This window comes from Kogia breviceps, chromosome 6 (genome assembly GCF_026419965.1).
Source record: "Kogia breviceps isolate mKogBre1 chromosome 6, mKogBre1 haplotype 1, whole genome shotgun sequence".
Lineage (NCBI taxonomy): Eukaryota > Metazoa > Chordata > Mammalia > Artiodactyla > Physeteridae > Kogia > Kogia breviceps.
The window spans coordinates 110,675,443-110,688,131 of record NC_081315.1 but is presented as its reverse complement, the minus strand read 5'-3'; the positions used below and the strand labels follow the sequence as shown (position 1 = coordinate 110,688,131).

The 12,689-nt window shown below is 47.3% G+C and overlaps 1 protein-coding gene across 2 annotated transcripts in view; it reads left to right on the top strand.

Moving 5' to 3' along the window:
* Window positions 1–12,689, top strand: part of STX18 (syntaxin 18) — a 128,280-nt gene that overhangs the window by 105,876 nt on the left and 9,715 nt on the right. For both annotated transcript variants that reach the window (XM_059066292.2, XM_067036393.1), the window contains one exon: window positions 7,702–7,790. In XM_059066292.2, the coding sequence (XP_058922275.1) occupies window positions 7,702–7,790 (89 nt within the window). The remainder of the gene's footprint in view (window positions 1–7,701; window positions 7,791–12,689) is intronic.

The following is a 12,689-nucleotide window of genomic DNA, read 5'->3' as shown; positions in this document are numbered from 1 at the left end:
GCCTTCCGGGCCACGGCGGAGCCGTTTACTCTGAGTGAGGTGGGAGGCCACCAGGATGCTTGCACAGAGGACTGTCACACAGAGGACTACATTTGAGCAGGGTCCCTCTGGCTGCTCTGTTGAAATAGATTGTTTAGGGGAGCAAGAAGCAAAATAGGGACAGTTAGGAGGCTGTTCTAGGCAGTTCTCCTAGAAACAAGGTGGTGGTGCACCACACCAAGAATGGTAGCAGGGATGTGGAGGAGAAGGGGTAGAATGCTGGATGTGTTTTGAAAGTTGAGCCACAGAATGTGCTCCCTGGACGTGGGGCATGAGGAGGAGATGGGGCAAGGAAGGCTGCAGTGGTTGTTGGCAGTGGGAAGAAGGTGGCTGCCCTTCCCTGAGACGTGGGAGGCTGCAGAGGGGCAGGCTGGGGGCTGCAGACCACCTCAGTGTGGAGTATGTTAATTTAGGGATGCCTGGCACAGAGGTTGGGCAGGAAGTTGGGTTTATGAGTCTGGAGGTCAGGGGACAGGTCTTTAGATCACGTCAACCCCATGAGACAGGCTGGGATCCCTGAGGAATGAGGGTCGGTAGAAAGAGGATGAGGCACTAAGCCTACCGATCTGGTCTTCCCTGTTTTGTCTTTCTCCCCGGCACTTGTCGCTACCCTTCTGTATGTTTGACTCATTTATATCCTTTATGCTCTGTCTCCCCTACTAAAACATAAGTTCCACAAGGACAAGGAATTTCTGTATGTGCTTTGTTCAGTGCTGTAACACTGGCACCCAGAACAATACCTGGCACATTGGAGGTGCTCATTAAATCTTGGTTGAAAAAAATGAATGAATGAAGACTCTATTTGGAGCACTGATTGCTTTTAGTTGCTGTGGAAATATTTCCTGAAGCAAAAGGAACCTATTGCCTCTCGGTGGTAGAAAACAAATGGTCAGTGAAAGAATGCTGTTCCTCACGGTTTATATTTTTATCTTAAAGTCAGTATTTGGATGCTTTATAATCACGAAGTTATCTCCTGACTAAGCCAGCCCACCAAAATGTTGAGAGAACGCTCCAGTTTCGCTTCTGATCAGCGTGTAGGAGCAGAATGGTGTGAAGGGTGTCTCTCTGGAGGCCGTCAAGGTCCCAGCTGCAGCATTTAGTGGCACTTCCGAGAACCATCTCCCCCATTTTGTAAATACATCTCAGGACTCCTCCCACCCCATCTTGGTCCTCTCTTGCTTTTTCCTCTGCATCCTGGCCCCTGCTGCCACTCCTGGCTCCACTTCACTGTCCCCACAGCTCCACCAGGCAGCTCTTTCCTCCATGGTCATTTGGTGATGCTTATTTCTGAGTCATCTCTTCCTTGGTTATGTGGAGTCCCAAAGGGTAATAAAATCTGAACTAGTGCTTGTTAAAAAGGTGCACACTTTATGTACAAATTCCTGCATATATAACAGGCTTTTTCTACTTCATTTTGTTTGTTTTTCCCAAAAGAAAGCTATTACCATTGCTGTACCCCACCTTTATCTATTTTCTGTTCATGGAGATGGGCCATCCCTTCCTCTGAGTGTGAGGGAAGGGAAAGCACAGTGGTTGCAGTGTGATGTCATGGAAGGGTCGTGAACCTTGGTTTCACAGTCTGGCCTCTGTACTGCACCGTGACCCTGGAGAAGTTATTTGAACTCTGAGCCTCCACTTTCTTATAGTATCATGTGGCTGTGGTTTGTTGTGAGCATTTCAGGAGCTAGTATAAAGGGCCAGGCAGTGTATGGCATGTGCAGTAGGGCTCCACAAAGAGCACATTTTACATTAGTTCGTAGAGCAGCTGTGACGAGATCCATTGCTTGACACTAAGGACTGGGCGGGATTCTTTTTTAAATGAGTACTGGAAGTCAATTAGTAGGCTGGCCAAGATAGCAAAGGCAATTAGGAAGGCAAAGGAAATGAAAGTCTAGATTAGGAAGGAAGTTTTTTCTATTCACAAACTGCCTGGTATTGTGTACAGAAAATTTTAAGGAATCCACCAATAAAAGAAAAGTAGTAAATGAGTTCAGCAAGGTTGCAGGATACAAAACCATTATACAGAGATTTCATTTCTGTATACTTTCAATGAACAATCCAAAAACGGAATTTAAAAAGCAACAATTCCGGGCTTCCCTGGTGGCGCAGTGGTTGAGAATCCGCCTGCCGATGCAGGGGACACGGGTTCATGCCCCGGTCTGGGAAGATCCCACATGCCGCGGAGCGGCTGGGCCCGTGAGCCATGGCCGCTGAGCCTGTGTGTCCGGAGCCTGTGCTCCGCAATGGGAGAGGCCACAACAGTGAGAGGCCCGCGTACCACCAAAAAAAAAAAAAAAAAAGCAACAATTCCTTTATGATAGCATCAAAAAGAATAAATTCAACAAAAATGTAAAACATACTTTGAAGGCTGCAAATCATTGTTGAAAGAAATTAAAAATGATCCAAATAAATTGAAAAATATCCCAAGGTCATGAATCAGAAGAATTAGTGTGGTTAAGATGGCAGTACACCCCAAAATGAGCTACATTTTCAGTGCATTCCTCTTCAGAATCTCAGCTGATTTCTTTGTGAAAATTGACAAGTTGATTCTAAAATCCATGAGGAAGTGCAGGGAACTCAGGATAACCAAAACAGTCTTGGAAAAGAACAAAGTAGGAGGACTCACAATTCCCAATTTCGAAACTTACTACAAAGCAACAGTAATCAAGACAGTGTGGTACCGGCACAAGGATGGACATATGGATCAATGGGACAGAATTGAGAATCCAGAATTAAAACCTTGTGGCTCTGGTCAACTGAGTTCCAACAAGGGGACCAAGATCATTCAAGGGGGCAAGAATGATCTCTTCAGCAAATGGTGCTGGGAAAATTGGATATCCACATGCAAAAGAACAAAGTTTGACACTTAAGTCACACCATTTATAAAAAAGTAACTCAAATGGACCAAAGGCCTACACAGAGCTAAAACCCTAAAACTTATAAGAAAGAATAGGGCTAAATCTTCCTGACCTCAGATTTGACAAAAGATTAACAAGGATATGACACCAAAACACAAGCAACAAAAGGAAAAATTAGATAAACTGGCCTTCACCAAAATTAAAAGCTTTTGTGCTTTAAAGGTTAAAAAAAAAAGAAAGTGAAAAAGCCCACAGAATGAGAGAAAATATTTGAAAATCATATATCTGATAAGGGGTCTATATCAAGAACATGGAAAGGACTTTTGCAAGTCAATAAGTAAATGATAACCCAGTTTTAAAATGGGCAAAGGGTCTGAATAGAAATCTCTCCAAGGAAGAAATACAAATGGCCAAAAAGCACACGAAAAGATGCACAACATCATTAGTAATCAGGGAAATGCAAATCAAAAGCACCAGGCGATTCCACTTCACACCGAGCAGGATGGCTAGAATGAAAGAGGCAGATGATAAGTGCATTTGCAGGATGTGGAGAAATCAGAACCCTCCTGCAGGTAAAAGTTCTCCAGGCAGAGGGACCAGCCGGTGAAAAGATCAAGGAGGGAGAAATGAGCTGGCGTATTCCCACGTGCGTGCACACACATGTACACGCACGCACACACACTCACAAGAGGGAGGCACCAGTGAGAATGGTACAAGAAGGGGTGAGAGAAGGAGGCAGAGGCCTGATCACACAGGGCCCTACAGGCTGTGGGAAAGGTTCAGCTCTGAGTCTGTGTGTAGTGAGGAGCCCTGGAGGTTGTTAAGCTGAGCGTTACAAGGCCTGGGTCACGTTTAAAACCTCCCTGACAACCGTGTGGAGCTGGAGTGGAGTGAGAAAAAGGGGAACCAAGTGGCCTTGTTGGGAATCTATTGCAGGAGGCCCCACGCCGGCGGGATGAGGTGTCACCTGAGGGACGCGGTGGTGGAGACGGAGATGGCTGTGGAGACAAGGGCTCAAACTCCGCTCGCACTTGGGATCCGAAGGTTAGCCAGTAGGTAGGACGCGAGAGGTGAGGGACAGAGAGCCATCAAGGGCAACTTCTAGGTTTGGGCTGGACCGACCGAGAGGAGGAAGGTGCGAGGACGATGAGGTTCGGCAGTGAGGCCGGGAGGAGTGGGAGGGAGCAGCATCATGTTCTGGCTGCATGTGTGAGGTCTGAGATGCCTATTGGATTTTCAGGTGGAAATAGTGAGTCCGTTGTTGGAGGGAGCCTAGAGGCCGGGGAAGAACTCAGGGCTGGAGGTCTTTGGGGGTCATAGGACATGGGCAGTTCAGAGCTGCGGGCCTGGATGCGTCACCTAAGGGGAATGTGTGGGGAGGGGAGAAGCCTGCGCAGGCCTCCGTGGTGCTGCCAGTTTTCCAGGGCCTTTGACATTTCATCTCCGTCCCCACCTCAGTGCTGGCAGGTAAATCTCGTCCCCCACACCCAGCTGGTTCCTCTCGGGGGTCGTATATCTGCCCTTTTCTCTGTGCCATTCGAAGACAGCATCTTCCTGTCCATGGACATCTTGCTAAGGTTATCTACAGTTAGCAGAGGATTTTTTAAATCTGGGCTAAGTGGTGTCTTTTTGCTTACTTTTCAGGTTTTTCATTTTGCTTTTGAAACATGAGATGTAACTTAGAAAAAAGACTTTTTAGTGTAGGACTAGGCGGTACAGTTCTAGGAAGAGGGTGGTTTCTTGCTTGTCATACTCCTGTTTCTTAAAAAAGGCACTAGTCTTGTTACTTTTTGATTTAGGCAGCACAATAAAGCACCTCTGTGGTCACAGCTGACCTTCTGTGCATATCTGAGGTTTAGGTTTTTTTCCTTCCATATTCTTACTCAGCCAGGATGAGATTTTTTTTTTTTTTTTTTTTTTTTTTTGTGGTATGCGGGCCCCTCACTGCTGTGGCCTCTCCCGTTGCGGAGCACAGGCTCCGGACGCGCAGGCCTAGCGGCCATGGCTCACGGGCTTAGTTGCTCCGCGGCATGTGGGATCTTCCCGGACCGGGGCACGAACCCGTGACCCCTGCATCTGCAGGCGGATTCTCAACCACTGCGCCACCAGGGAAGCCCAGGATGAGATCTTTGTGGACCCATTTATAATTTGTTTCCTGACATTGGTTTCCGCTAAGATGGGTACGGTTATTTGTGAATACTTCTTGCCCTTCTTCTCCAGTCAGTCACGGGTCCTGCCCTCAGTAGACAGGGAAGATCAGATTCCAGCCCCTGAGAAAGTGAGTAGTGCCAAAGAGAGGGCACGGGTGGGAAGGACGTGGTCCACTCAGAGGGCCAGGGAACTTCAGGAGGAGGCGGTCCAGAGAATGAGTCTGAACCTGAAAAAGGGGAAGCTTAGAATGTTCTAGGCAGAGGAAACAGCATGAGTAAATACTCAGAGGCCGGAAAGCATGGGAGAGGTATGGAACGTAGTCAGTAAGGAAACCACTTCTGGGTCAGCAAACTCACAGAAAGGGGAGGAGGAGTGGGCCTTAAGGTGGGAAAGGTGGATGGGGCCAGACCATACGGAGGGCCTTGAGTACTGGACCAAGGAGTCTGGACTTGAGTGCCTTGGCATCGGGGTGCATGGAGGTCTGGGCAGAGCACGCGTGTGGGGTGTGCCGTGCTTCAGGCTGATTCTTAAGCTGCAGGTCAGGGTGGCTCCAGGTGGCTGCAAAGGCTCTTAACAAACTTTCCATTCTAGCTCAGAGCTGATTCATGCTTCGTTCTGATGTGAATGATGTTTCTGTGTTTCTAAATTTGATGTTCTAATCCTTAAAACATAAAGGTAAAAGCTTGAGATGGATACAATAATGAAGTCAAGTAGGAGGGCTCTAGGGGTGGGGGTGGGGATGAGTGAAAAGTACAGATGTTGCACCTGAAGAATGTGGTCTCAGAAAAACACCTCCTCAGCTTCTAAAGATGTTTTTAACCTTTTATAAATATCTTTTATATAAAAATTATGTATTATATTTATAGGTCCTATATATATATATATATTTTTTTTTTTTTTTTTTTTTTTTTGTGGTATGCGGGCCTCTCACTGTTGTGGCCTCTCCCATTGCGGAGCACAGGCTCCGGACGCGCAGGCCTAGCGGCCATAGCTCACGGGCTTAGTTGCTCCGCGGCACGTGGGATCTTCCCGGACCAGGGCACGAACCCGTGTCTCCTGCATCGGCAGGCAGATTCTCAACCACTGCGCCACCAGGGAAGCCCGGTCCTATATTATTAATCTAAGTTATACATGTGTCTTTTATAAATATGATGACAGTTCTGGCAAAAACAGCCGATTTTTAAAAACTTGCACAAGGTCGCAGATGACATGGAGTTTTTTTGTGATGACATATCCAGAATAATAACCATACCTTGTACATAGGTCTGCCTAATCTTCTTTCTCTAAATTGTTGCTATCATTATGTTCTTTTCCCTTATCAGTCTCAAAACAAAAACTCTGGACTTTTGCCCATCTCATGGGGCTGAGAGCAGCTATGGGAAATTTACTGAGATTGGGGAAGAAAAGAAAAAGAAGCAGTATTTGCCTTTAAGTACTTTGGCAACCCACTGACGAGCCCAGAGGCACCGCTGAGACACCGGACACAAAGTCACCTGTACAAAAAAAAGACCCCATTACAGCTTCCGCCCAGGAGTGACGCTCCGCCTCCCCTCTCCATCCCCCCACCTTGCGCCCAGCCCACCCCTGGATGAGCTGCATAGGCCTCTCTATCAGGGTCCCGGGTGGGGCAGCCCCTTCTGGGAGCTGTGCTGTAGCTCTGCTCTGTTAGCGATCTGGCCCATGTTTATGTGATCCCAGTCAAAATGTTCTCTAGATTAAAAGTAAAATTACCGCCAGTCAGCAGTGCATGCCCAGGGTCCTGTCTGGAGTACATCAAAATGCACCAAAGCACGGACTGGTACACGTACCATTGTACTAGCAGAAAACCCAAAGTAACCAAAGGTTTATCAGTGGAGTTACAGTTACACAGAAAATTCCTTACGGTGGGATGTTATGCGGCAATTAAAAGATCTACAAGGTAGATCTATGTGGAGTGACATTGGATAATCACCCAGATGCATTGTTAAGTTATAAAAAACAAGTTTTAGAGCAATGTTTTACCACTGACATCTTTGTGAAAAGCACACTACCCCACACACACAACTATAAATTATCTCTAGGCTGCGGAGGAGGCAGGGAATTGCATATCTGTGTGTGTGCGAGTGTGCTGGATAGAGCCTGCGAGACTCCATCAAAGCACTGACAAACAGTGGTTACTTCTGGGAGGGGAATGGGATTGGCGTGGTATGTCATTTCCTCTATTTTATATATATATATATATTTTTTTTAATGAAATTACCCATACATTTTGCAGTCTTTAAGTAGAGGGAGGGGTATAAGCATATGAGTATGTGTTTTGAAGTCAAGTCCACTTGAAAACTGGTCGTGAAGAATGTCCATTTGGTTTGCGACCATTACTGAGATCATGGCAACACTGAAACTGTGCATGGGTCCCCTTTATCCACACACACCCACACCCACCCACACACACCCACACACACACACACACACACACACACACAGATCTTTACATTGTAAAGAGTCATGCTGCAGTGCTTGAATATTAACCAACAGGTAATTGAATGTGGACAAAGCTGTATGATTTCCTTCCATCTCATGTTTTTAAATAGGCCTGCATCCTAAGACAACCTATTCTAAAGTGACTATTTTGCCTTTTGCCTACTTTCATTTTTTTTTTTTTTTTTTTAAACAGGAAAGATTCCAGCCGAAGCACAACCTGAATTGGGAACCTGGGGAGATGGGAAAGGTGAAGATGAATTATCCCCAGAAGAAATACAAATGGTAATGCTATTCTCTGCCTAATCATGTATTTTTAACTAGTTTTAGGAAGAATATTTCATTGAGTAGGAGGTCATCCTAAATGCCCTTGCCCTAATTTTTATACTTAGTTTTAAAAATTATAAATAAATATTTTAGATCAATTTTCCACTTGATTTCCAAATTCTTATGGAATTTGGAAAAAGTATGCTTTTCATATGTTTTAAATTTACATAGCATTAAAGAAGAAATTGCCTTGGAATCATTTTATTAATATTAGATGTCTTTTCAGCGGCAGTGAAATAGTCTTCTTTTCTAAATGGGTCTTTTATAATTGCTGCTATGGTGCTTTTTAATTGTTTGAATTACTGGTGCATGATAATGTGAAGAAAGCATATGTAATGGCTGAAGAATGAGAAGAGTAACACCTTAACTGCTAATATCACCTCCTTTTATTTACCTGTCCCCTACTTGCCAGTTGCAGTTTATTATCTCTGGGTGAGTTTCAAAAGAAAAGGGACAGATTTGGCCAGAGCCCCTGCCTGTTCGTTTACAGCCGGGTCTGTGCACAGCTGTCTGGGCATCGGTGTGACAGAGCTACCTGAAGTACGTGTACCTGGGGTTGGGAACAGATGTGTCCTAGAGCTGCCCTGGTGGGATGCTGGCCTTGCCCAAAGAGCTGAGAAGCCGGTTCCCACATAGTCCCCCTCCAGTGGCTGTGCCTGGCAAATGACACCTTAATTTGCAGCTGTTTATGGTGGACAGAACTTTTTAGTACTTGTTTTATCCGTGATACTCTCAGTAATCACACTAAAAGGTGTTGGGGCATTACTGTCTTGTAACTTTGGCAAAACGCAGTTGGCTCTCTTGTCCACGGGCCCCTCGTTAGTAAGTGGTTGAGCCTGTCTGCAGTCAGCGGTCTCCTGATGTCTCCTGAAGAAGATGAGAGGTAGAGCTTCGAGCCATGGCTGTCGAGTGAGAGAGGCACCCATCTCCTCCCATACCTCACACAGAGGCATTCATGTCACCAAGCTCTTCACTCTTGCCTCCTGTCTTACAGGCTCAGATGTTATGTCCTCAGAGTCGTTCCCCGACCACCCGGCCTGAAGGGGCCCCAGCCACTATGCCTGTGTGCCCACATTCTGCCCTCATCCCTCCACTAGAATACAAGTGCCCCGAGGGTGGAAATCTGTCTGCTTTCCTGCTGTGTTCCCAGAGCCTGGAGCAGGGGTGGGAACTGTTTGTTGAATGGATGAGTGACTTTGATGAATATAATATAAAAATTCTAGGTTGTTTTAAATGGTAAAGCAGGATCATCAGTAAGAACTACTAGAATATTCTAAGTTATTATTGTTATTATTTATATTTATGAACACCTTCTGTGTGCCAGGCCTTGTTTTGTTTAATAACAGTCTAGTGGAGTAGAAATTATCTCTCTTGTATTGTTGACGAAAATGGGGCACAAAACTTCCAAAGCCCGTGCAAGGTCACAGAACCGAGCAGCCGAGCCATGTTCCATGTGCCGCCGAGCCATGCTCCATGTGCCGCCGAGCCATGCTCCATGCCCCGCCGAGCCATGCTCCATGCCCTGAGCCCTGGCTCCAAACCCTGAGCTTTTTTCCTGCATCACAGCTCATGTGAGTGCCCGCTGGGATCTGGTGCTCTAGGTGAGTGTAGCCTGCACAGGAGGCACTGGCAGACTGACCTGGCGGCCTGACAAGGCCTCACCGGCCCCAGCAAGGGGGCCAGGTCTGCTCTCTTGAGCATTGGCTGCCGAGAGCATAAAGCTGGCTCGGAATCCTCTTGCTCTCCAGGCTTCCTGTTTCTTCCCCACGCCTGATTATGGGATTGAAACACCGGTGGCCCCTCACGGTGGGCTAATGACTGAGTGAGCTGACCCAAGAGGGTGCCAGGCATACAGAAGGCACTCATAATTGAGTTCCCTCGGCCTTTCCCCTTCAGAGTGGCAGGTGTGCACAGAGGCAGGACAGCCCTGGCCTGCACAGGGTCGGGGGGCCTGGGCAGCGCTCACGTGTGTGGGGAAGGGCTGTGGTGTGTGTGCTGCCCTCACGGCAGGATCAAAGGGCCACGCAGGGTGGCAGCTGCCGCCCCATGGAGTCTTCATACATATTTTATACTCAGGACTGTTTCACAAACATTCATTCACCCAGATGAGCAGTTTCCCCTTTAAGATCATCACCTTAGAAGCGTGACACTGATTCCAGTGATGACACCATTAGCCATGACTTTCCTGGGACTTGCTGTGGGGGTGCTCCCTCAGAGGCTGTGGGACTTTCTTTGGAACAAGAAGCAGAGCTATCTGTGCCCTTGATAGATAAAAATAATTCTGAGCTAAGGAAGTAACTCAAACACCTTAAAGTGGCCTGCCAGGCCCCTGCCTGCCTTCCACACCTCTGACTTGGAGTACGTGCTCAGTGCCCCCCAGACCAGCAGGCACGTGGCCCGGAGGCCTCCCGGTGTAGACTGTAGCACGCCTCCAGGCAGCAGCTGTGGCTGCCCAGTCAAGTAGAGAGAGGCTGAAGACGATGGCCAGGGAGTGGAAGTGAGAGCGGAGATGAGAGGGCTGCTGCGGGAAGTGGACTGGACCTGGTGATCCACTGGAGGGCAGCAGGGCGTGTGAGAGAGTGAGGCAGGAGAAAGAGCCTGGAGCTTTGTGACCTGGGGAAGCAGGATGCCGGCAGTCAGGAAATGAGGACCTGGTCACGGACAGGTGTGAGTCCGCGGGCGCTGGGATCCTGTGCTTGGGCTGGAGACGTGACTGTGGGATACACCTGAGGGCTGGTGTTTGAAACAGTGCATACAGGGGAGAGAGAGGCACAGCGCATCTCGCTGGCACAGCACATCACAAAGGGACACAGTGCCGGAGGGCAGGCCCAGGCGGAGAAGCCAGCAGGCTAAAGGGCAATTTGATCATGCTCCCCGATAGCCAGATGATGGCCAGAGTCTCTTAAAAGCTCATAGTTTTTCTTCAGTTTACACAAAATAACTTTATTATTGAAAATGATGTCACGTTCCCCCGTATCATGTAACGTGACCACCTATCTTTGCTAGAGATAAAAATATGTATGGTACTATCCCTTCATTAAGAAAGAATACATTGGCATTTAGGCAGAACTCAGCTTCCATTTAGGGCTTTTAAAAAAATACAGTGCACCGCTTCATAAAGGAAGTAGCTAGAAGAATGGCAGTCAGTCGTTTGCCAGATGCCTTGCCTTTCCCCACAGGCAGTGGTGAGCAGCAGCAGCTTGTTAACCTACACAGACACTCGCTTAGAAGCTGCAAGATGCACGGGGGTTAGACCAGTGGAAGGCTGGCAGCGGGGATATCTGTGATCAGCTGATGCTTGGCCCCCGTGAGAGATGGCCCCAGTCAAGGGCTTTGGGACTTGACAGAGTTGGTTTTCAACCCTCTTTATGTCACTTACTGCCTGTGTAATTTGGGGGCAAGAAAATAAGCCTCACTGAACTTCAGCTTGGTAAGTTGACAGGATTGTCAGGAATACAGTCATGTATGTATGAGTGCCCAGGAAAGTGCCAGGAGCATAGCAGCTGCTCAGAGAATGTTCCCTCACAAACAGCGAGAGAGATCGTTGCTGGACCCGTGTGGTTCTGGGTTCCCTGCACATGTTCCGAGTGTGATGTATGCAGCTGTTGCGTATGAGAAACACATGTTCATGTCATAAGGCTCATCTTTCCATAATGATGGTTGGTGCACCATGCTTTGTCCAGGCATTGTCCAGATGAATGAAGCATTGTCCAGAAACATGCCAGGGACCATTCCCAATAATGCTGCTTATTTCGGCGTCATGATATCAGTGACCTAAGCAATGAGAACCAGCGGGACCTTCCTAATTTTTATTGCGTAATTGCAAGAGGATGGGGCAGAAGGCTGTACTGTTCAGTACTTTTATGACAAGCTGTTTAATGTTCAGTTCACTTCTTTCCTAATTGGAGCTCACAGCTAAGTACCATATCTTACAGTCTGACTGACCCAAACCCTATTTAAAAGGCTCAACCCTGAAAATGAAGAGAAAGAAATGCCATACTATTGATTTTAAATTGGAAAGTGTTACAGCAAATTGTGGTCATAAGTCATAATCACTGTTCCTCAGGGTAAAATAATGTATTAAGCCCTATAACAGCAGTTTAATTCATTATTTCACCCATAGGAGCTGTTGTTACTCGTTCCAGAATGGCTGCGGAGCATTGTATGATTCGCACAATACGTTTCCATTCATCACTCGTGATGCAGGGATATTAATGCCTTTGAGTTAATATAAGCAGATGTTTTGTGGTCAGGCTGAGTGGAACCAAATTGTTTTCTGATGTTACCCAGAGAAAATACCTCCTTTCTAAGCCCACATTTATTTTACTTTCCTCCAGTGAAACCACTGCACTTAGTGATGTATTTCTTGGAATAATTTTTAAAGACAGGAACGTGACTTCTGTTCTTCAGATCACGTGAAAAGTGTCCCTAGCCCCTGTCTCCGGAGGTGGGCCCTTGGAAGCACCAGGTGGGCTGGCTGGCAGGGCTTGTGGTCTGTGGCCAAGCTTGGCTTACACATTGAGAACAGGAGAATTGTTGATAGAATTTGAGCACCACACAGGTGAAAGCTGGGGTACAGACCCTGGGGAGGTTCACAGGGGCACAGGTGGGGGTCACGGTGAGGGTCACAGAGCCACAAGTGTGAAGGTGTTTGGCACAGATAAAGCACGACTAGAAGAGCCCAGAGTGGCCTGGGCGGTGGGCTCCTGAGCCAAGGGGGCAGACTGCCTTCTAGGCCAAGCCCCCTGTGGGTTCATAGTATTGCTTCAGTGAACTGCTATTAGGTCTTTGCAATGCAGAGCCTTCTCCTGGTCTTATCTGACACTCAAAGGCCTTGGTAGGAATGATTTTCTTTTT